At 43.9% G+C, this 25,470-nt stretch overlaps 1 protein-coding gene across 3 annotated transcripts in view; it reads right to left on the reverse strand.

The window, feature by feature from the left end:
• Positions 1 to 864: 864 nt before the first annotated feature.
• Positions 865 to 25,470, reverse strand: part of LOC135256611 (calmodulin-regulated spectrin-associated protein 2-like) — a 43,625-nt gene continuing 19,019 nt past the window's right edge. Inside the window, exons 3-18 of one of the 3 annotated variants that reach the window (XM_064338550.1) lie at positions 24,683 to 24,844; positions 22,852 to 22,932; positions 18,826 to 18,967; positions 18,105 to 18,244; positions 14,655 to 14,745; positions 14,433 to 14,529; positions 14,145 to 14,182; positions 13,961 to 14,030; positions 11,521 to 13,654; positions 10,854 to 10,990; positions 10,088 to 10,302; positions 9,534 to 9,630; positions 8,513 to 8,578; positions 6,741 to 6,856; positions 6,320 to 6,438; positions 865 to 5,079 (exon numbers count right to left, since the gene is read on the reverse strand). In XM_064338550.1, the coding sequence (XP_064194620.1) occupies positions 4,774 to 5,079; positions 6,320 to 6,438; positions 6,741 to 6,856; positions 8,513 to 8,578; positions 9,534 to 9,630; positions 10,088 to 10,302; positions 10,854 to 10,990; positions 11,521 to 13,654; positions 13,961 to 14,030; positions 14,145 to 14,182; positions 14,433 to 14,529; positions 14,655 to 14,745; positions 18,105 to 18,244; positions 18,826 to 18,967; positions 22,852 to 22,932; positions 24,683 to 24,844 (4,011 nt within the window). In that variant the 3' untranslated portion in view covers positions 865 to 4,773. Of the gene's footprint in view, positions 5,080 to 6,319; positions 6,439 to 6,740; positions 6,857 to 8,512; positions 8,579 to 9,533; positions 9,631 to 10,087; positions 10,303 to 10,853; positions 10,991 to 11,520; positions 13,655 to 13,960; positions 14,031 to 14,144; positions 14,183 to 14,432; positions 14,530 to 14,654; positions 14,746 to 18,104; positions 18,245 to 18,825; positions 18,968 to 19,436; positions 19,690 to 22,851; positions 22,933 to 24,682; positions 24,845 to 25,470 lie in introns of those variants that run through there. The other 2 variants (XM_064338551.1, XM_064338552.1) reach the window with 2 other exon arrangements.

The following is a 25,470-nucleotide window of genomic DNA, read 5'->3' on the forward strand; positions in this document are numbered from 1 at the left end:
ATGTGTGGCTGATCTAGTACGAATTAATATGCATTTTCGATTAAACTAACTCACGTGAAGATATTTCGCCATTTTTGTAGGCCTGCGTTCTATCTAAATGTAAAATGGAATGGGTGACATCTTGCGGCGATAGAGCGGTACTCCATGCGGAATAAGACGTGGTGACAATTCATATTCCCAACTTCAGTCCTGGGCTGGGGACCCCCTCTGTATACTGGTTGTCGTTCCATAATTGCAGTGAAATTTAACAAGCTGCTAATTTTTCTTAACTAAGTGCTTATATTTAGAGCAATTATTTACCATCTTTAATTTGATCAGTTACATCATTTCATTGGTAATTGTTTGCAATATAGCACGACAGGCACAATGTGTAAATGGGACTTTTATTCTTCATGGTTTAAGAAGGTAAATAATCCATCTAAACATGAAAAGCACCTAATTAAGAAAAATAATAGCTTGTTACAATTCTGGATTCCAATTGTGATAAGAATAAAAACCAGCATACACAGGTCCACAGGACCGGGGTTGGGAACCACTGTTCTATATTATACTATCAGGGGTGTAGCACAAAATTCTAGGTCCTGTGCAATGCAGTCTCTGTGGCCTTCCTTAAAATTTTAGTCTAAATCCAACTTTTTAGTACAGGCCTTTTGATGCCTGTCTTGGGGCTATGGGTAGTCAGTACACTATTCCGCCACTAAGAAGCCCCTGCATAGTATTAAGCAACACTGTTTACCTGTTCATAGTAGGCTATGAATCATGAATGTGAACAATAATTTTGATGGAATGTGACAACCAAAGAGAAGAGTTCATGGGCTACTAAAGTGTACATATTTATCCGTAGAAGCATGAAAACACAACTCATTGAGGCCATGCTTGATTTTATTCAAAGCAAAAAATAAAATAAAAATAATAAAATACAAGTTCTTTCAGCAATATGTTGACATTATACAACAGCACAGCCTCTTAAGGTATACGGAAGCTATACTTCATCGTGGTAGACAGAGTAGCACATCATTAAACAATATTCAACAGTACCTATTTACAACTGAAAGCTATTCATTTTGACTTTAAACAGCCAAATATGAATATGACCACGAATGAATATGATATTAGCTGTCCTACAACACCTTTCATCAATTATGAAACTGAGCAGGTTTCAGTTTGAAAACTGAAACTGATATTTCTTGGCTAGATTAGCACAAATTAGAACGAAATGAAAGATGGTTAGTTAGCCTAATAAAATATAATATTAAGTGTGTTTTCTGTAAGAATACATGGCTGAATTCTTAGTTTTAAGACAAATATTCATTTGTGACCTAGGCATCTCATTTCAAGATATTCTAGGCCTTATAAAAACAACTGGGAAAAATGAAAATAATCAATGTTCATCTACAAATAGCTAGTACATTATAATGTAAATTTAACCTGCTTAATATTTAAAATTATTTAAAAGAAATTCAGACAAGAACATTTTTAATAAGCACACCATTTCTGTGTGAACTTCTGTGGGAAATTCAGCGGCCTACACTGTAAAATGTTCCGTGTTAATTGAACTCTTACAGTGTAGACCGATAAAAATAACATTCAAACCTGCCACCTGCAGATCTTCCAGTTGCCTAACTCACAAAAAACCATGACTAAGTGACACAGGCCTACGACACATCACAGAAAATTTGATGGCAGGCCTACATACACTGTTGTGACAAGACTATCAACAGGTCAAGAAATGACGATGACTGATTTGTGTTTAGATGTACTATATGCGACAAACCACACTGTACGATTTGATTTTTTCTTTAAAGAAAAAATCTCACATGCGCTTTGCATGGACACATTTCTGGTTCAGAGAAAAGTAAACGCTGCTTAGATTTTGAAACAACATAAGACTACTTCACATGCTTGTGAAACTTTGCCAGTTTGCGGTATTTGCATTTTGTATTTTCTAACCTAGGCTGATCCATGTGGAAAGGTTTCAGCAGGGTATAATTTCACTGAAAAATAGCATATCCTATATCTTCTCAATACCTTGCGCATAATGTCGTCATACTTTGTGGCATCCGTGCATTTAAAAGCTGAATTTGCGTAATTTAAAGCCTAAATATCCATAGGCCTACCAAGTAATTCAGAGCCACCAGTCTCGATGAAAATGTGCATTTTTATAATTTCATCAAATATACAAAAAGAACATATGCAACAAAAACACATGAACATGATTAAAAAAACATGAATGATCAACACCAACAGCGGCAGACAATTCTCATGACTCTCACTCACTAAAGTGTTGGTTTCCACAAACAAATCGAAGAGGCTTGTTCCCCGTTTAGATCCTCATAGAAAATAAACCCGTCGGAACTCCAGTGCAGCAACTCATAATTTGCTGCAGCGTTGCCTAGGGAGGGAAGGTTTCAGTTGGCAGGGTGTATGCCACACCTCATTGTGCCACCAGTGGTACTGTAGATGCGGCCTCTTCAATTTGCCTGCACCAGCTGCATCAGTAATGCAATCCTCCAGCAGCACAGTCAATGCACAGCTCAGAACAGTGAAAGAAGTGGCTGCTGGCTGCATTGTAGAATGGGATGGGCATTAGTTACAACTAACAATGGAAACTGTTATTCAAGAATTACAAAGAAACCAAAGTTATGATATGGCTCTCCAGCAAGGCCTCAGCAGTCTTAGTCTTAATGTTTGCAGCCTCCATGTTTTTAAAATGTTCTCGGAGTAACAGTGCGGTGGCAAAAAGGTACAAAGGGTCTCTGTTAATGGCATACACTGTTACAAATGGAATGCTTTTTGCATCAAGATAGATGGACAGCAAAGGAACACTTAGTGAATGGACTGAGCAGACGTGAAGTAAAAACAAAAGGTTTATGCACTAACCCAGAAAAATACCTGTACCTACCGAAATTAACCACTTCAAGCAACAATCTTGAAAAGTTTCTCAGACTGTATTATTGTGTCAAGTCTGTTTGTTTACCAGAGAGAACTAGCTTAAATGGGATATTTAACATAAACCGATGATTATCTAAACATACTCTGAAGTACTCTGCCGTCTGATCCAAGTATTTTACAATAATATTTATTTTTAAATTGCACATTCATGTAACAGATTTGTTCTCTATTTTGAAGCTAAGTTTTGTCCATGATATTAATGAGTAAACAGACCCTTATTACTCAATGATAAAAGGCTGTGTTTATTTTTTATTTTTTTATCACCATGTAGTCTATGGTTTAATATTGTCTACTCCACCTATTTTGTGTGAAAATGTAATTACCAGTATGCACACACTTGTCTTTAATCATCTACATTTTTTTAAAACTATGGAAGCATATTATGCAACACTCTTAAAGAAGAGGGACTTTACAAGGCCCATCATATATAAATAAATAGGTGACATTTTAAATTAGTTGCCAAACTATACTGTGAACAACACTGATAAATACATTTCTGCCTACTAAATAAATTATTATATCTATTAGCAAACAGATGGTAAGCAGGCATTAAAAAGGGTGTTAAATTCAAATATGCCATCATTAAAATATAAAATATATATATATAAAATATTTGTAGTTTAATTAGATTTGTTTAAATGTCAGATTTTAACATTGTTAAATAAAGTGAATTAACTTTAAAACAAAATGGTAGAATTTTGTTTTGAAACAAAAATAGTAGAGTTATATACATTGCTTACCATCTGTTTATTAATGTATTTAACAAAACAATGCTTTTTTATTTAATAGGCAGTAATATAATTGGTTTCTAACAGCATTAAATTGATCTGTACAGTTACCAAAAAATTAAAATTGTGGAGAGTCCCTGTTGCTGTTTTCTTGCAATCTAGAATAAAATTCAGCAGTGACTTAACATTCTGTATTTATTTTCCCTTCTGAGAAAAGTAATATTAGTAAATATATGGCAAAACATCATGTCCAAAATATAAGGAATGTCCTTTGTAAATATACTAACATATTTAAGAATAACATACATTTTACATCTTACAATGAATGCAAGTTTTCAGTTTATTCTAAAAACAATGTATAAAATTAAATGCAGATATTTTCTAATACTCGCAATATGTTTGACATGTATTTAAAATATATTCCTTCTGGCTGGGATTTTATATTTCACCATATATTACTTTTACCTTAGGCCAAAGTCATAGCAGCCCAATTCGCTCACTGTGGTGAAGTCACTTCCATTGGCTAGCCCAGTTACACATGTATGCAGACTTAACAAGACATGGTCCAACCACACAAAGGCAACAAGTCTGGCAACATACAAAATCCTATCATGGGACAACCATACACACTCGCAGCACCCACATTAAAAAATAAAACAAGCATAAGGCCACAAATGTTAGCATAATATGAAAAGTTCAGTCTGTACAGGTGATTGACATTCAGTGCTTCAAGTGTTCGAAATCAAGAACATGGCATCCACATCTTTACTTTTTTGGCACATACAGGAAAGAACGCGAGCACACACACCACACACATGCACGCAGCGCGCGCATCAATACATTTAGCCAGAACTTCCGCAATCTCACGCACTTAAGCGTGTAGTCAGCCGAACAGTTTTAAATAGTGTTCTACATTCCAGTTGTGCATAACGTACAAAGAGTTCTGCGTCCAGTTGCCGCTCCAAAAAAAAAGAAAAAGGCAGACAAACACCCAAAAGCGTATATTACCCACTTTGGGCGCCGAATCCAAACGGATATGTGCGGTGAAGTGGAAACTGAACGTGAAGGTTCTGCACAAAGGCTCCTCCTTCCATTAAGACTTGAGTGTTAGTGCTTTTTTGGGCGTGGCCGATTTCTTGATTTGCCACAGGTGGCCGTATATAGTTATGGCGTCGACGCTGGCGGACATGGTCTTTGCGGGGATGTGGCTGAACTGCTTCCTGTCCGAGTTGTACTTGTACAGGTTCTCGATCATCTTGCGCGTGATGGACTTGGGCCCGATGCCCGCCAGCTTGGTGATCTCCTCGGACTCCGGGTAGTACGTGTAGAGCGAGCGGAACTGGCAGCCCGAGTCTCGAAAGAGGATCAGGAAGTTGTTGGCCTCCGATTTATCAATTTCCTGCGAAAAGATAGCAAACGGAAACAAACAAGTGTAAGGACAATTGTTAATGCTTTGTTTTGCTTTATAAGGCATAGACGGGGTTCTTCCTGTGTGTAAAATCTAAAGGTGGCTGCCTTGCTGATTTCCCAGTCTGCCTTAGAGAAGATATGAAACACTGGGCAAACAAATTAGAAGCCTCTATTTTCTCAGGTTATTGATGAGGTAATGTCTTTCTTCCATCCAGCAGGCTTGGTTCATTGTGTGAGCCATCTGGCAATAGTAGAGGTAGAGTTAGTGCTGAGTTAGTGTTGGGTGTCTGCAGTTTTCACACTCAGTTGAGCTACTTTGAAGATTAACCTGGATGAAAAAAAAAATTGAAGCTCCGGGAATCTGTTTTTATCAGTCAATCAGAACCACCACGGCTTCAGAAGCACAACATAATAACAATATAAAAGCTACGTAGAGCAATTTCTATTTTTCCAGCTCAGTCAAAACATGAAATATTCACAGAATGCACAATTTGTTAATGTCACAGAACGAAACAATTGAGGTCAAAAGAGGACGGGTTAATTCGGTATATGCATCACAAAGCTGCAGTTAATGAAGTAGAGCATTACCCATACTTTTATTTTGGTAAAGTAAATGTCATAAGAGTGCTGTTATCGGTAGATCCATGTGATATGTGCTGGTGAGATAGGTCTTAGGAATATGAAAGAAACATTGCCTTCTAATTAGTAGTGAGCATGTAGGGCCTCTTTGAATGCTGGTAAATGGGTCATTCAGGAATGGTTGATCTATCTGTCAATCATTTGCTTAAACAGACAAAAACAAGCATCTATCTAGGTCAGACTGCACTGCAAATCCAAGGGGTTCCAGTTTTCAGTATGATCTCTTTACTTAATTGGAGAAACTGATTGGGAGGGTAGACTCAAACCTCCATTTGTACCTGGCGCCTGACTGGCACCCGGTTTCGAGTTGTCCCGGAAACCCTTAGAATTGTGTACTGGACCAGAATCAGGACAGAGACACTTAAACAGAACTGCTTTGGTAAACACTCAACAGTATAAATTTGCACTGCCGTGTGCATAAATGCATCTTGCCCACGCTAATCTGGATTAATGTAATAATGGTAAACAGTAACCGGATGAAATACTGAATATTTCCTCCAGACCTGCATAAACTAAGGCTGTAAACAAGAGTAGAAACTGTTCAACAGTTCAACAGTGTAGCTCGGAAGAAATAAGCTATGACCTCTCACCTCCAGTATCCTGTTCTTCTGCCCCTCATTAACCTTGCCAGCCAGGCAGCAGTGGGCCAGGGCGTTCTGGATGATGTGCTTGTTGGACTTGGCACTCGGCTCCTTGTACAGCTTGGGCCCTTTGTAGAAGCAAGCAGACCAGTCTTAGCATCCCGTCTATACAATATGTGAGTCGCGGTGCAGTTTTGCCCACAGCATAGCGCATGGACACAACACGCAAACGTCGAATTATTCATTTTCAACTGTGTTGTGTTACGCAAAGAATTTTCTAGAATACACGGATAGCTGGTCGACTGATTATTAAATAAATAAAGGTTCATGCCAAAACCTTTCACTTTTCAGGGAACCCTCATTGACTGTGTACTTTAAGCAGGTTGACTTCGCAGGGTCAGCACCAAGCTCAGAGACAGCCAGCCTGTACCTGTGTACTCCGTGTTGGATGCCACCGACGACGTGGTGGAGCCGTTCTCCCAGTCCTTCTCTCCGTTCCCGCTTCCCAGCAGGCAGGGGGACAGGAAGCCGTCAGCCGAGTCCGGCCTGGAGGAAGAACAGCGTTCGCGGTTAGACACGGTGACCGGACCCTCCTCAGACCTCAGCCACGGACCGCGCTCACGGACCGCGTGTCTGAATCTACTCCCAATAAAACGTGCTGCAGCAAAGCGCCGCCTCTCAGTTCCTGAGACAGGCTCTGGGGGGCGCAAGCGAGGGAGCTGTGAGGTCAAGCGTAGCCACAGATGAAACAGCAATGATGAAGAGCTGGTGGGTTGTGCGTAGCAGCTGTGGCACAAATGCACAATGGAGCAGACACACAAATGATGAAAATGAGGTTTCCCCAGCATTGAGCTAAAGCACTTCATCAATGGGCCTGAGAAACAGCTACTGGCACAGAAACACAATGTTCGCTGTGTTCACTATGGAGTCTTCGTTGGACACGTTTGAGCCTCAATTTAAAAAAAAACACTTTCTCTATTTCAACACTTCAGTAACTTTCAATAAAGTATATTCAATAATCGCTTTTGTGAGCAACACCAATACATTTGAAGCCCAGGTTTTGGGATTTATAAACTGACATGCTAAACTCCCTCAAGATTTTTCAAACACAAAAGCATCTCTACAAGGTTGCAGACCCAGGAGAAGACACACGGAACAAAAGTAAAACATACTGAGACAGGAAAGGATCTTCTGTCCAAGGATAACCCTCTTTCAGTTAACCAAACAACAGATGAAGCAATACAGCCAGCTGCCATAGACACATAATAATCACACTACTGGAGGAAATTGAGAAAGCCCCCAAAGATCAATTTCCTTGTTGGCTATGGTGATGTTTCTCTTAACAATTTGTTCCATCCAGATCTTTTCAAAGCAGCAGTTTCAGGATTTCAGAATCCATGTTTTTTTATATGCTGTCCTAGGTGCTGGATGTGATTGTCCATTGGGATATATGATCCAAACCATGAAAACTTAATATAACCATAAAATGATAAACATAAAAATAATATTATTTCATATTTTGAGAGTCTTGTAATGAAAAATAAACCATTCATTAAACAGGCATTTTGCTTAATATGGAATCAATGACTGCATCTTGAGTCACCACTGTGCCACCCACTCCCGACCAAGCTGCAACTGAATCACGTGCATTCCTCCAAGCAAGCCAATAGGGCACCACATAGGGGGGCGACATAGCTCAGGAGGTAAGACCGATTGTCTGCCAGTCGGAGGGTTGTCGGTTCAAACCCCGCCCTGGGCATGTCGAAGTGTCCTTGAGCAAGACACCTAACCCCTCACCTCTAACTGCTCTGCCGAATGAGAGGCATCAATTGTAAAGCGCTTTGGATAAAAGCGCTATATAAATGCAGTCCATTTACCATTTACATAGTACAGACCAAATGATGCTATACGAGAGCTACAGCCAATCACATGAGAGCGTCTTTCTCATCAATGACAACCGGCAGCCTGTTGGCGATGTCACAGGGAGGAACTAGCACGGCAGTAATGTGAGGAACCACGGCAGACTTATATCCACCCCTCACATTGTTTCTGGAAGCTGTGGGATGAGGAATGGAAAGCTAGCTTGATTGCCACTCCTGGATAGACAGTGAACTGCAGCCAGACATAGCAGCGTTACCTCTCAAGACGTCTCCGGAGCACAGGAAACGAGTGACCTATAAGTCGCTCTAAAGAAGGACTAACCTTGTCTTTTTCACTTTTGGAGAGTTCAGAAAGTAGTATAGATTGCCAGAGGCTAATTTACTGCTTCTGTAAATGCCAGAAAAAATGTAGGAAGAACAGGAAGAGAGAAGGAGAGAAATGGAAGACAAGGAGGTGAAGAACAGAGAACATAAGGGCTGTAGCTTGGAGTCATCCATTGCCCAGGGGTGAAGGAAAGGCCATAGCCAAGGAGGAGACTAGCACTGCCGTTGTAATTAGATATTCTACTCATGGTCACAAATTAACCAATCCTGTAAACAGTGAATGAACTAACCAATTGGGGTTTCAGATTACAGCACAAACAAGAAACAATGATTGGCTTGTGCAAGTTGGGGGACATTAACTAAAAAATAGTTTACATAGAGCTTTTTACTAAATGCTTAAATTTTCTCCCCAAAAATTAATATATACATTTTCAGCTTTACCCCAGAGGACAAGGGATTCATTGAAACTATCTTATATTACCTTTTCAGAATTATGTAAAATACATCCAAGCTTGCAAGGCTAGATTCAAGCGTTATTTCTGATAACAGTATTTTACAGACAAGACAACACTGGTAATTCACCGGAAAAACAGAACAGAGTACGATTAGATCACATACTGTGAGGCAGATATAAAATAATGATAGTTATGGGTTATGACACATTTATCATACAGAACAGAGCACAGTGAAGTTTTAGACACAAGATGAAAGACTTAGGGAACCTAAATTGACTGCATCTGAAACTAGTATACCTACCTAATCACTACTGACAAAAAACTTACAGAGCAAGGTCCAACGTCTAAAAGACCATAATATAACTGACTAGACTAGCTGTCCACACTACCAATTCCACATATTGCCAATCCCTTTTACATCATTTTTGCATAGAATGTACTCTGTACAGACCTTAGTGTCTATGAAGAGTGTATCATGAATAGAGTTATTATTATTATTATTATGAGATTTTTCTGCATAGTGGTAGTGTTTGAGAGGGGACTCGGGACAGAAGAGGTGCTCACCTAGGCGTCCTCCTGTCTGAGTTGACGCTGTCATTGTCCCCCAGGTTGAGCGAGGCCAGGGACAGGCTTGAGACCGAGAAGACACGAGGCCGTGAACCTGCAGGTGAGACACACGGGGTGTGAAATGTATTGTCACACCAGCAAATCCGTTCACAGCACCTCGTATAGAGCTGTGCCTCTTACAGCTCACAGCAGCAGCAACACCAGCATGCAGATATACACTCTACATTGGGTCTAAAATGAGAAAATGAGAAAATGATTTACACTCTAAAATAGTATTTCAGAAAGTGAAAAGTTGGTTTTCATTTCATTCTCTTGTTAAGACTAAGATTTCTGCTTTGGAAAAACCCAGCTTCCACAACTGAAGTGGAGGTCCTCACCCAGAGATTATATTAGATGAGACGAAATGGCTTGGGAACATCTGGTCTACAGGAAGGTCTCTAAATTTTCTATATGTGAACGAAACGTACACTGCATGTATATGTTTAATGCATTCTGTGAAACTGGAGGCTGAACAGAAAGGGCCATTGGCAGGTCAGGAGAGTGGGGTTTACCTGCTCTGGGTGGGATCCTGGGGGACTCCACGCTGTCCCTGTGCATGGACTTGGGCCGCGGCTTCTTCTGCTTGGTGCTGGAGTGGCGGGGCTTAATGACCGCGTCCATGTCATCCATTAGCTTCAGCTGCTTCCTTCTGAGATACTCCTGCTTAATGTACTCCCTCCTCGCCTTCTCATCTTCCTTCTTCTCACGTTCCTCTTCCGCCTTCAACCTGAGGAAGGGGATGGGCGTGAGCGGAAGATTCGACACACAGAGGGAGAAAGTTTTTATTTGGGGTACATTCTTTACCATTTACATATACAATTCTGGAAATCAGCCTTCTTGTTTTATTTTGTGGGAAAATAAATAAGAGACATTTTCTTATTTTCTCTTAAAAGAATGTGATTTTTCCTCAACTCTATATTTGTCTTTGAAGTTTCTTGATATTTTTTGCATGGGTCTTCATACTTCCTTCAAATCTTAAAATATACTTTATTTACAGGCAATCATATTAAGTAAAATGATCTTGTCTTTACAGGTTGTTATACAATCATATTACATAGCAAAAAGCTTGGATACTACGCATATTTGGTTTCACATTTTTACAAAAATAAATTCGATTTTTACATTTCAATGTAGTAGAATAATTTCAGTTCAGCCTTGTGAAAGAGTACAGTAAAATAAGCCCTCAGATATGTGAGACCATCACAATCACACAAGGTGAGGTCCCTTGGTGGGGCGGTCCTGAGATAGGGGTGAGCAGGCGAGTGGGCGGGTACTCACCGTGCCAACTCCTTCTTCTGCTCAAGCTCCGCCTCCAGCTCCAGCTTCTTCTGCTGGGCCTCCCTCTCCCTCCGCAGCCTCTTCTCCAGCAGAGCTGCCCTCTTCAGCGCGATGTCCTCTTCGCCCTTCAGGTCATCCTGTGGGCCACGACAGCCCCAAGGACACTGTGTCAAAATCTCTCATCAAAGCTTACTGTACTCATTTCTGATTGGTGGTCCCTCGCAAAGGCATAACATTCTAGTCGTTGCTAAGTTCATTATTTGACCCACTTTGACCACATTTAGTTGTAGAAAATATTGTGCCTATTATAAAGGTGTATGCTTTATCTCTTATAAATCAACAGTCCATAAAAAACATTCAAATGGTGGCCTGTGAGAAGTTAAATTATTCATCAGCTAGTTTCCTGACCAAAGCTCTGCAGACAACCTATCTTTCTGCCTGCCTGAATGATGGCTAGCTTTCCACAGTGTGCTGTCTGCAAACTAGGGCACTCTGAGTACTTTGGACTGTGATGCAGTATCTTTGGCAACAAATGAATGTAGGAATGGACTATCTCATTGACCTAAAGACATACTGATGATGCTCCAATTTTACACTAAGCACAGTCCAGGTCTTTTGGGTTTGTTCAGAAGCTGTGATCAAGCACAGGTATTGCACATGTCCTTACCTTGAAGAAGAACCCACAGCAGATTTTCTGGTCTCCAGAAAGGAGCTCAGAAACAGGCTCCGCCTCTCCACTGCTGCTACCACTATTGCCCACTGCCTGGGCCTCCGGGGCCTTCACTACAGACAGGGGCACCTCGATCAGGTTCCTGCTGCTGGTATTCAGGGTGTGGTCGTGTTTTACGGGGGTCACCCTGACCACCTGCGCGACGGGCTGGGTCAGCACCTCCGAAATGGGGGGAGCTTTAGGTTCATTTGGGCCCTGCGAACGTGGGTCCCTCTCCACCTCCTGCGCCCACCAGTATGGAGAAGACGGTCCCGCAGACATCCGGTGGTTGGGCCGCTCTGGTTTAGGTTCCCTGGGGCCGCCGTCTTGCTCCTGGGGCTCGGGGGCGGGGTCAGGGGGAGGCGTGTGGGTGGGGGCGGGGGAAGAGGAAGGGGAAGGGGGGGGTTCATCGTGCCCAAAGTAGGCGAAGGAGCTGAGCTGGGTTTGGCTCGGCGAGAAACGCCTCAGGCGGGGCAGGCTGTCCACGGACTGCGGCGTGTTGAGCATGCGGCTGAAGGGGGCGATCTTGAGCTCGCTGGGCCTGGGCGTGCGCGGCGTGCGCGAGTGGAAGGAGGCCGACTTCCTCTTGATGGTGGTGGGCGAGCGGTGGGAGGGGCGCGGGGACCCGCCGGAGGACAGGACCGGCGAGAGCGAGCCCGCCGAGCGGGCGGCGGACCCCCGGAGCTCGTGCACTTGCCTCTGCGGCGAGGGGGCGGGGCCGGCGGGTGGGGACGCGGCCCAGGACTGATGCTCCCTCATCTGCATGATCACCTCCTGCTGCTGCGCCAGCCGCTGCATCTCCGTCTGCAGGAAGCTGAGCGAGGTGTTCAGCCTCTCGATGGAGCGCGTGTACTCCGCCAGGTCCGCCTCCCCCGCCGCCCCGCCCTCCTCGCCGGGCGACCGCGACCACCCGCCGTGGCCCTGCTCCGCCCCGTCCGGCGCCTTCCCCGGGCGGGCGCTCTCCTCCTCCTCCCCTTCCTCCTCCGCCGCCCTGGGGGGCCGGGCGTCGCAGTCGGGGGAGGCGGGAGGCCCGCTGGCCTCCGAGCCGGCCGCCTCCTCCCTCAGCGGCGAGGCCCCGCCCCCTTTCTTCCTCACCACGTTGAGGAAGGCCGTGCGGCCCATGCGCTGGCGGTGGCGGGTGAAGGCCGCCTCCACCTTCTTCTTCTGCGCCTCGATGGCCCGCCTCTTCTCCTCCAGCTTCATCTTCAGCTGCAGCATCTCAGAGGCCAGCAGATGGGTGGGGTCCCGTGGCGAAGAGGGCAGGGAACGGGCACGGGCGGGGCCCCCCTCCTCAGGCACGGGGGCCCAGGCCACCGAGTGCGGAACGCCGGGCTCGGAGCTCTCGGGCGTGGTCTTCGCGTAGCCGCTCCCGCTGCTCCGCCCCTCGCCGAGCTGGTGGTGGTGGTGGTTGAGCTTCCGGAACTTCTGCTCGGCGAAGCTGGTCATGCGCACGCCGCCGGAGCCGGAGGAGGCGGAGCTTCCGGCGCGGGACGGCCCGCTCAGGGAGCTGGGGGCGGGGCTGGGGCCGTCGCACGGCGGGTGCCCGGGCCCCGGCTCGTACTCGTGGTCGGCGTCCGAGTCCATGCTGGCCGTGTAGTCCCTCAGGGACGAGTCCTCGTCCTGGATGTCCTCGGTGCGCACGTGGATCCCCGTGTCCATCTCCGTGGAGGCCGAGTCCTGGTCGTCCGCCGCCTGGCCCTTGGCACACGCGGCGTCCCCGCCGTCCCGCCCGTGGAGGAAGAACCCGTTGCCGGCCCTGTCTGCCGGCAGCCCGCCGCCGGGCCGCTCCGGGCTGTGGATGATCTTCAGGGCCTCTTCAATGCTGGGCGTGGCCCCGGGGGGCCCGTGCTCGTCCGGCTCCAGCCCGTTGGAGAACCCCGGCTGAAGGCCCTCCTCCTCCTCGATGCCCCGCCCGCTCTGGCCGTTGACTGGCTGGAAGGACAGGTTCCGCCTGATGTTCCGGGGGGCGTGGGCGAACCTGTGGCCCAGCCCATCTGTGCTGGCCGATCTGCTCATACCTCGCCCCACAGCTGGCTGGGTCATGTCATCTCTGTCAAACGGGATGTCAAAGGATATCCCATGAGCCGAGGACCTGTGCAAGCAGAAGAGGAAATCAGGAAACCAAATCCCAAATACACTGTCATATGCCACTCTACATTATCCTGAGTCACTTCTCAGAATTGACACATCACAAGGTACCATTTAAGGCAGTTTAAGGTTATGTTCTACACCAGGGGTCCTCAACCTTATCCAGAAAGTGCTGATGTGGGTGCAGGCTTTTGTTCCAACCATGCAGTTGCACACCTGATCCTACTAATCAGGTTGCTTAGCACTAGGTGGTTGATTCTACACTCCACAGTCTTTTCTAGGACCTGTGTTTCATTTATATTATACTGACCTTTTCTCTTTTGGCCATGTCCCAACACACCCATCCATGTAAGACATTGAGGTTGATCGTTTTATAACACCTGCCAAACAAGAAAGAACTCTAAGCCACAATCATCATATTACATCCAAAAGAAAAAACAATACACACAACTACCATATCAAGAAAAATATTGAAAAAAGGCTTGCAGTCGTACCTGAAGGGGAGGTCTTAGGTTGTGGCCTGAGAGACAGACTGTTAAAGAGAGAAAAAAAGAAATAGAGAAAGAGACAGAGACTTTGACATTTGCCACATGTAACAACAGAATAATTATTCAACACAAATGGTTTCCCACAACTTTAATATTTAAGTTTAGCTTCTCAACACAAAAGGTCAAAATGAACGCAATATAACAGTATCATGATCATCATTTAAAAAATTAGAGATGCCTAAACGTACTGCATTATACACCTAGACAACTAGTACACAGCAAATGTAATATAACCTGGGCTGGCTTGGACTGGCAGGTGCGTCGATAAAGCTTTCTCTGGTAACGTTAGAATTGGACACTGTGGGCACATCTGTTAACTGCAGAGCAGGGTCTAGAAAAAAAACAAAGAATGCAATCCCATTTAATGAATTTGCTTGATGAATTCAGTTACTGTCATGTGACCGGGAGTTTGACTGCTGCCTGTTACAGACTTCGTTCAGCTTCTCTCATCCTTACCTTTGACATTTAGAACACGAGGTCGGACGAAGGAAGGTTTGACCACTTCGAACCACCAGAACAGCTCGGCCATGAACACAAGGTAGTTATTCTGCCAGAGAGCAAGAACACAAAGTTCAGGTCAGTGATATCCACATGTCTATGAGAAGGAACCATCCATGGTCAAAACCATCCACACCTCCAAATACAGACTCCCAGACTTACCTTTTTTGCCAGGGATTCTTCTGGTCCCAGTTTTGTCAGTGTCTACTGAACACTGAATTTAAATGCATTGCTATGGTTCTCTATATTTTCATCCCTCTCAGCCTTTGCGTTCCACAGTTTATAATTTGTCTCTATTGTACTTAATTATATTACGGTTTGGTTCTATTATGCCTAGTACAGTGGCCTTGGGTTCTTTGAAAGGCACTGATAAATATAATGCATTATTATGATCATGGTCATGATGATTATGGATTGTTGTTAATATCATTGTTGCTTTGTTATTATTACAGTCATTAACTCTGAAACAGGAATTGATGAGGGTTTTTTTAAACAACTGTAGTATACATGAATCCGCACACCACTCCACCAGTTTTATCACAGTGCCCTGACAACATGGCCAGTTCGGTGAGTCACCACAAGATGTCTCTAAACTGCTGCATAGCACTGTTTATACTTAGTTTATGCTTTTATATTACACAATTTCTGTCTGATTTTGATTCCGTCTGAGTCTAATTCTGTCTGATTCATCCTTAAAAATATATGGATTATTCTTACATGTACTTATAGTAGCTCATAGTGAGTCAGAGTCACTATTTTTAAATGAAGGAAAAAATGTAAATGAGGGTGATCTTGTCTGTTCTCCTTAAAAAATCATTTTATAGTTTGTCTTAAATCCGTATCCCACATGGACCATACAGAAATAGGGCCACAGCCCTGTACAACCTGATTAGTGAACTGAATTTGCCTGAAGTTCAATTTACAAGAGTTTACAAGCAACTTACATACACAAGAAAGTTTTGTAAAATTCACAAAATCTACATAAAATCCTTTGCCTTCTGGCAATATCCAACTGTTTGGCATTTTTCACCTTAGAAATTAAGCAATTTCCAAGGACCTGGGCGAACCCTCATGCCATGAACAGAGAAACAAAACAAACCAGCAGTGGTGAATGAACGCTATCCAAATGAGGATTTTATTCTGAGAACACAGAAGTTGGCCGAAGGATTTAACAAAAAATATCAACAGGGTTTACGTCTAAAGCAGGTTGCACCATAACCAGCAAAGCATATTCATCGGACACAGCCTAGCTGAAAAACACATGGTCCTTGCTCCTAACTGACATAATGCATACAAGCATAGCTTGAAACAGGGACCTACTGTATGCTCTGTCATACCTGCATGTACAAGCACCAACAAAGCTTTCAACTTACCAGTTTCATCCATACCATGTATCACAAGGTAAGGAACATGCAGTCTGAGGATTCTGAATGCACAAGAGGTTATGTTCTTTACAGAACATTTCAAAACATGGTGGGAAATCAACAAGTTTAGCTCTCCGTCATGACAGACATTCTCACCGACTGCATGCTCAGAAACAAGGAAAACCAGATTTGAGTAAAACATGATACTCATCTATTAGACATAACGAGCCACGAACTGTCCACACAGGTAACTCATGAGCACACGTGTGAGTGGAAGACAATGATCTGACCAGACAGCTAAATGATATCCTGAGCAGTTACATTCCAGGTGACTGTCTGGTTTCACAAATGTCTAAAGGGCAAAAAAAACCTAACAATATGTCTACTATATGTCCTTTTGTAACACTTACAAAAGTAAAAGAACTTCAATACTGTGTTTACAGCAACTACCAGAGGATTTAATCGAGGGAATAATGTCAAAGGTAAACAAAGAAACCTGAGGCTTACTCTGCCATTCACAAGTGAAGCACTCTTTCAAATAAACCATGAAACAAGCCCGAACTACCAGGCCTTTGATTACCCCATCTGTCCAAATGCAAGCCTTATTTATTCTACAGTGGCCTTTAAAAGCCCTCCTAAGACCTGCTCGTTGAACAACACACAGAATTAAAGGTGGGTTGCCAGGCACTGTGTAACAGCACCCTTTCACCCACTGGATTCAGTTACTGAAAACTTGGTTTACAAACAGAGCTTCCTCCATTTTAATAGAATCTGACCCAAATAGAGTCATGGTTGTTCTGTCACAAAATTCCATTCTCTGGCTCTGCACTGGCCTGTGACTCACTTATCAACAACTGACTTGTCTGTGGTCAACACTGGAGGAGAAGGCAATGTGACTGGCTGGCATCCAGAGCACACAATGTGATTGGTCAGTAGAGCAGGCCCTGTTCACAACAATTCCTCAGACACAGAATCTGCATTCTGTCTCCATCCAGAGTCTAATAGCACAGTTCTATTTACAATTCAACAGACAAAGCCAGGATTTAATTGTTCACAGCACTTAGGACTCTCAAACGAGCTTCTCTGTCTCTTTGTGTCTACAGCTGGATTATTGATGGCAGACTTTTAGGAGAACTTTCCTAGAGAAAAGTACCTCATTAATCCTGCTTCACAGTCGAAAAGTCATACAAACAAATGTATGGCAATTTGCTTTTCTATAAAAGTTACTGTTGACTTAATTACTTAATTATGTATAAAGCATATTGAACATAAGCATGAGGGGTTTAACAAATAATTGATACAATTAATCGGCAAAACAGCACAATAACACCAACTTTAACTCTTTAAATATAACATCGGTTCACTTAAATTATTATTATTATTATTTATTTATTTTTTTTTTAAAAGAAATCCATGAAATATATAAGTTCAAGCAGTTTCTTTTCAATTAACTTTTACTTCAAACTTTTTCACCCCAAAAGCTCACCAAGCATTTGTGCATAATAGTTCCAGACATAAAGTCTTGTGTCTGGGATGGATTTTTGTGCTTTTTTGTTCTTATTTTGTGGTGTCAAACTGATACAGTGCACCAGATCCTTCATGCCAGGTACACATATGGAATCACTGTTCTGCAGAAGGTTGAATACACAGCACATAAAGCACAATTCACATGAAACCACCCCCACACACCCCACCCTCTGGCTCTCAGGCCAACAGCAACACAGACATGGTGCAGTCAGTGCACCCTATGTCAATGCAGTCCCTGTTCAGCCCCACATTCACTGGTGGAACGTTGTGGGGAAACTGACAGAGGAGTCCTAAGTGCGGGCAGGAGTGGAGGGACGTCTTTAGCCACGGGTGGGTGGACGTTCCCCAACCGTTTTTGGCCAGAACTACGGACGGGCGATGAGTCATCCGCGTGAGCGGGAAAAACTGAGGCATCCCCCCCTCCCCCACCCTGCTGCAGGGTCCCTCCCATGACTCATACTCGCCGACGGCGAATTCGCGGACTCCCCGGTCAGCCGCACCCCTCGCTGTGACTCACCTTTACAGAAGAGGAGGCATAGAGCATGTCCTCCAGTGTGAAGTGGCAGCAGCGGTTCAAGTTCTCCTGGCAGAACTCCTGGATTAGCTGGAGGTTGTACAGACTGTCAGCCAGTGACATCACCTCCTTCAGACAAATATCTGAGAGGGAGGGGAAACAGACAAGAAGAGCTTTGATACCACAGCTAGAGGACAAAGCTGCGAGCTGTGATGTCATAACTAAGGGACAGAGCTGAGAGGTGTGATGTCATACAGTAACAGCATTACCTGCTATGCCAATACAATATCATTTATTTACCTCACCAGAAATAAATAGCCAGGTCGTGCCTTAACCTATCATATACATTTCCAACTTCAATGCATTTGCTAAGAGTGAGCTCACTTCAGAGTCAATGCCACTGGATGGGCCACCATTATTGAAATGTTTAAGCAGTGGTATTCATTCATGCACTTGCAGAGCTGAAGCGTGACTAGCTTTGTTTTCGCTTTAGAAATTAGCAATCAATACAGAGCTAAGAGCCAGGTGGGTTAACTGGGTTAACAATTAAGTGCCGAGTAACAATAAAATCTGCATACCCTACAGCTCTCCAATGGCAGGAGCAAATACCACTCTTTTAAATACATCTATGCCCGTGCTGTAGCAGTTACCCCCAGGTGCACAGGGATTTGCTGATTTGAGAATGTGGATAGGGGTGTCTGGCTGGCGGATGGGTGTGCGGTACCTTCCAGACGGACAGCGTCAGGGCAGTAGAAGTGAACCAGGGCAGCAAGCGCACACCCATCTGTGTTGTCCTTCAGGAGATTGTCCACCAGGGGGAAACAGGGCACCTGGCGAGGCAGCGTGTGCTCCTTCCTGAAGCGAGCCTGGGCAACAACGACAATCATAGCATCCTGTCAGAGAGGAGTACACGCACATACTCACAAAGGCACACAAACACACACACACACACACACACACACACACACAGCAAACCATAATGGTAGTACACACACACACACACACAGCAACCAATAGCAATAGTACACACACACACAAATACACACACTCAATAGAGCCCAGATGTTAGAGACGTGCATGCACACACACTTTAGATTTTTTGGGAGTTTTGGGAGGTGCTCTGGAGGTTTGGATTCAATACCAGGGTGGTGAGGGTGTTGCCACATGCAGAATTAGGACCTCTTAGGCAGACGTACTGCCAACCAACAAAGTTACTCCCCCTGGCATACTATGCAGTGAAGCGGTAGTTTTACTGTGAGCCCTGTGCCCTGTGCCAGCTCTGACCAGGGTGCCCACATACACACCATTAGTGCAGCCCCACTGTTTCATGATTACCTCTGCAGGAAAAGAGCACGTTCAGCTCACCACTCCTGTTCCCAGCTGCGCTTTGACCTCACATTAAAATGATCCCCCTCAATTAGTCTGAGTGCAAAGTGCAAATTTGTCACTCTGAAGACAAAGCACTGTTGCTGTTAGTTTTGAACATCCACCACACTCCACTAGTTCATTGTGCAGTTCAACAGGAGGGACTTAGCTTATACGATCTTATTTGCTGGACCGTTCCACCGGTAAGTAAACCAGGGCTTCTTAAATTTCCCCAGTGTTCCATTCATTAAGCTGACACGACTGTATTTGGATCTGCACTCCCAAGGACAAAGGAGAAGATTTAGGATTTAATAACAAGACTGTGGCTTTTCATTGGAATAAATCAGTTTGAAACGGCACTGTAAAAACGTAGCATTGCACGAACTGGTCAGTTCCCAATTCCCGGTTCGGGCATTTATGGAAAGGGCAATGGGTTCCGAGCTATACTCATTGTACCAGAAGGAGGAAATATAACCTTTAATCATGAAAGCAGTCATGACTTCTACTACGCTCTTTTCAAAAAGGAAGAATAGAAGTTCAAACAAGCAAAGTTTCCTGCTTACCCGCCTAAAAATAAACCATAACATTTCACAACGCAGCCTTTGTGTCTGGGGTCCAGATTTAATCTAACACCAATGTCCATACTGTACATTTCAGACACTCATTTAAACATGCTCTTTTGTTTTTTTGTCTTACACATTTAGATGCATTTCAGCACCTGTCTGAATCATAATGTAAAACAAATACAAAAACTGTAAAACAGATCACACTAGGGTATTCAGTAGTATCTTTCTTTTAGTAGAAAAGTTAAATGAAGGTTAAATGAAAAAGATGGGAGCAAAAGTTTAACTTAATTTTGAGTAAATTGAAGAGAAGTCATTGTCATTGTTTTATTTTTTAAAAATAAAATAGACTTTTGTATGCATTTTTATTAGGGCTTTCTAAGCATGGGGGCTGGGGAGGGGTTGGGTAGGGGCAAGGACTGGGGGAGCCCACAGGCCCAATCACAGTAGGACACATGCCTAAAGAGACAGAAAGGATGTTGGGTAGAGGTGAGGGAGTAGGGATGATAGGGGAACTTACAGGAATCCGTTTCCAGTACTATGTGTTTGGAGACTTCAGCTCAAAAAAACAAGAATTGGGGAACAGATGAAAGAATGACCAAAAAAAGAAAAGCAACAGGTAAGAAGCTTGGTGAGTGTGAGTGGCGAGCTGAGCTCCAGTAACTCTGGTCAGCCTGTGGCTGTCATGTAGCAGCTAACAGGGCTCCTGGTGCTCCAGACACCAAATGGACAGACTGACAGGACTGCACTTTGAGTTTACACGCCCAAACAAAACACTGCCTGAGCACAAAAAGAGACCAACCATGGCAACACTGTATGGCAACAAGAGTGCTACTCCACGCTATGTGAAATGCAACCGCTTTCTTTTTGCGAACAACAGCTGTACAGAGGCCGCAAACGCGCACGTGAAAGCTAATTGGGAACGTAAAGTTCATTTTATTTATTTAACATCGTCATTCCTGATATTTATATTTGGCAGAGCCTGGGTTTGATGAAAATCCATTCACTGGCTTGTGAAAGAGGACCACATGGTTGCATTTTCCCTTTGTGATACGTGTCCATATGCTTTTCAGAACACGCACAGTGATGGAAATCAGATGTGAAAAATGTTTGGCTTCTCATAGGAGGGGGACAAAGAGCTGTTTTTCTTTTGAGGCCGTTTGTATCAACAGACCCCATCTGATACACTGTCTGTCCTCATACTCTTCTGGCTCTGTGAACATACACCAAAGTCCCTCGATACACACATTAAACAGCAGTCATTTACTGCAAGTAAATAAGCAACGAGTTAAGGCACAACTCTGTTCAGGAATGTTCAATGATCACAGAACAACTATGTCATAGTCTCCTCTTTTCTAAACCAATTTTTTTATTTCTTACCAAATTTAAAACGCCTGATCATGTTTGCAGTCATCTTATCTCCTCAATGCAATGTCCCTGTTGATCCCTGAGGGCAGAAACAGGCACTCGCTCGCCTGTAAAGTGCATGCTGCCATCCACTGCTTCTTTTCCACCCACATCCCCCCATCTCAGCAGCACAGTTATTGTGAAGGAGTACTACAATTCATGCTCATTTGGCTAGAGCAAACTGCAGGTGATCAACAAGAAGAGTTGCTCTCAGATAGCAAATCATACAAGAGCAAATTATGCAGAGCCTTGTGTGTCTGTCAGACACGGCAGTTACTAACACAGTTAGGACTCCATACCAGAATGCAGAGCTCATTCCTACGCTGAAACTGCCTCTTTAGCAAGCCACATCCCTCAACAGCTCATCTGCAGAGACAAAACACTGCATATGACGAAGAGGTCTAAAATCTGTCCCTTGAGCTAGTCCTGCCTAATCCAGACACAACACAAGTCTTTGTTTACAAGGCAACAGCCAGAATTATATGCAGAGAGTGAATAAACAAATTCACTCTCCCTTCACAAAGGGTTGAATTAACCTTTTCCGTTGTTGAGTTATTGATGCGATATTTGAGATATACAGCCGGATAAGAACTTTCGACGTGTGGTGAATAACATTTTTGTCACTACTGTCAAGCAAAAACAAGCAACCCCGAAAACTACAAATGACCACAAAGAAATTAAAGCTGTCCATCCAATCACAACTCTTCTTATGAAGCTGCAACAACACTGGAAGCAGAACCTAAACACAGCCACCACAATGATTCATCTCTCAAGAGATCAGAGTTTCCAGCTCCTTCTCAATACTCCCTGATTGCCCTCAGCTCTTAAAGACCCAAAACTGATTTATCGCTGGTTTACCTGATCCTGAAACAATTATCTGGGGTACATTTACGTGCACTGCTGATAGATAAAGATGCTGCGTTTCCCAAAGGCATTTTGTCAATGGGGCTGAAGAAATGTCATGGATACTGTTGCTCAGGATGACAAATTATAGGTGGTAATGAGATAGGCCAGACTCAAAACCTATGACTTCTAGACTACAGCCTTGCACTTACAGCGAGTGCCTTTACTGACTGAGCCACTTAAGGAGCTGCTGGAATTGTCCAGTTTTGTATTCAATTCTGAAATACTAAACACTGTTTTGCCCCTCCATTTTTTGCTTTGGGATCTTATTGCCTGGCTTGTTCAGCAGCTTAATGCTGATGAGAACCATCAAATTTTCCAAATAATCCAGAACACAATCAGATTTTGTCCACTTGCTCATTCCTGTAAGTGAATTACCAATTGCTCATCATTGGTAAATCATTTTGCTGAAGCACAAACCTCGCCCCCCTGATAGGATAGAGCTACATCCCATTCAGCATTTCATTAAAGTGGAAATCTCATAATGACGAAAACGAGATGGACACACTCACCCGGGGGCCTGCCGGATCCTCGCTCCACGCCTCCCCAATCTTCTGCTCCTGAGCGATGATGTCTTTCAAGTATTCGTTAACCTTGTTAATGAAAGAGAGAGACACCCTGGTGCATTCATCGCAATAAGTCACTGCTGTCAACACAGCAAATGGAACAACGCATTCGTGGACGGTCGCCATAAATCAAGATAAAATCGCAACAACTTTTGCATTGAGTGTGTGTGTGTGTATGTGTGTACCCTCTGATTACCCTGGGAAAAGTAACTGTGAAGGAGTGGCCCTTCACAAGGAGTGGCCCTTCACTAGGCTGTTAATTGTTTCATTGTTTGTAATTATTGCTAAATTGATTTTATTTAATTGTTGAATTGCATTTAATTTGTAATTGAAACCAGGTGCAATTGATGGCTCAGCTTATTTAAGTCTGTCAGTAGGGACAGAGGGGGAGGGAAGGTGACCACTACTATCATTTGTACTGCTGGTGGTTTTTTTAAAAATAAATTATTACTTTTATCAAGTCCTGTTTTCTCAGTTGTTTTTAAGCCTTTTTACAGTAACCTTCATTCTTTTCAAGTTAATACGAATACAAGTCGTCCTATCCCCCCACCCCAAAAAATGACAGGTTTTGCGACCCTGTAAGAAACTTCAGGAATTTGTCAACGAAAAAACAAAAAAACATAAAAAGCATAAAAGACCACAGGCACAATCAAGTGGTTCCTTCATAATCTATTAGCGGCATGTTCATTTCTTTTAGTTCAAGCCCTGGGGGGGGGGAAGAGACCAGTCCACAGGGCATCCGTCTCTCAGACCATGTACTAATCCCCCCCGTGCAGCAGGGACATGGCACAGTCCGTACTGTGATCTTATCTCTATCTGTAACCCTCTATCTGCAGACCGTCTGATAAAAAAAAGCACAGAAACAGCAGCTGAAGACCAAAACAAGGTCCCCGGGGGGTTCAGGCTGCAGTGGGGAGGCACATTTTGCTAGGATGGGGGGCAGGCTAGAGCAGGATGGCCACAGCATTCAAGTCGGCTGTAAGCTTGCGTGTCCCTTAAACCCGCCCCCCCCCCCCCCTTCAGGGGCTGGGACAGGAAGCACATGACCTCCTCCACAGAGGAATGTAAACAAACATCTCTCTCTCTTTTTGTCCATGGTGTTCTTGCTCGTGCATAGGGTTGGGGGGGAGAGGGGACTGGGGGATGGGGGGATGGCTGCAATGTGACATTCCTCTGTATGTTCTGCAGATATGCCAGCACAGCATGCAGCCACAGGCTGTTTGGTTGGAGAGTGGCTTCCCCTCCTCAGGACACCGTTAGTGCATTGTCAGCTAAACTGTAGCCCCGTGCAAAAGGCCATAATGAGTAAGATGTAAAAAACTTCACCTTACAGTTACAACGTAACACCCACATCCAGTTGAAAATTAGTAGGCCATTCTACGTCAAAGATGGTCTTGGATCTTAATTCTCAATGTATTTAGCCTTTAAACTGTACATTTTTGTCATTTTTTATCATGTGCTCTAATTTTCTGTTTTACAAAAGCATGAAACTCAAAATCAAACCCAAGGACAAGTATATGGTCGATTGCACCTTAAAGAAAAGCAACCCTAAGACAGTGACCCTTACAAGAATGATTTAATAAATTTGTGTGGTATGTCCAAGTCCTTTTCCTGGGTTTAGTGTTCTCAGAAATCCTCTCAGCAGATGTCTTTTAAAAGAATCTCTGACAAAACCAGAACAAAATATGACAAAATGGGTGCCAGGAGGCATGGCTGAGGTGAGAGTGGGGTGTGGGCAATGAGAGAGACCGGGGGCTACGGTAAGAGAAGAGCGTACCTTGTTTATCCAGCTGGTCACCGCCTCCTCAGTGTCGTAGGGCACGTCGTCCTCTGCATCCAGGGGGCGGTACTTCTGCAGGCAGGACACCACCCTCTCCAGGCTGACCATCTCCGCCGTGTACGCCATCATCAAGGTGTCAATCATGGCCAGGTGGGCACTCTGAGGGTAACAAAGCACATGACCACCCGCTTGATTGTTGCCCCTCGACAAAACATGCATACCTGTTGCATCCGTAACGATCTGAGCATATGCAAGAAACAGGAGTCTGCTGTAATGCATTAAGATGTTCAGATTAAAAAATACAGACAATTAAATCAACACAGCATAAATAAGCAGATTTTCTGGATGAAAAATGAACGCCAAAAGCTCTGTTAAATTTTAAACAAAAAATAGCAATCAGCAGGTCAGCGGTACGGTAAGCCATCTTTTCCGGCACTTTCCTTTCCATTATGTTCCATGTCACAATGCGCCCGTTTCCTGTCACATTTTGTCTGGCTCCTTCCCCAAGCGGGCAGCCTTCTGTGTCAGTTGCTCTGGAAACCTTTGCAACAACTGCTTGTTGTGCAACTCGCTTAGCGATGTCTTCTCTCAAGAATGGGAATTTAGAATGAACCAATCTGTTTTGCTTGCTTTTCTAGTTTGGTCAATGACTGCAGAAACATCTATGGTGTGAAAAGCATCAATGCCAGAATTGTACAAGAAAATACTTATTTATTCACCACAGACACATAATATTTTTATATTCTACATACAACGATCTGGTATAATGGTATGGCATTTAGAAT

The sequence above is a fragment of the Anguilla rostrata genome, chromosome 6, assembly GCF_018555375.3.
Source record: "Anguilla rostrata isolate EN2019 chromosome 6, ASM1855537v3, whole genome shotgun sequence".
Classification (NCBI taxonomy): domain Eukaryota; kingdom Metazoa; phylum Chordata; class Actinopteri; order Anguilliformes; family Anguillidae; genus Anguilla; species Anguilla rostrata.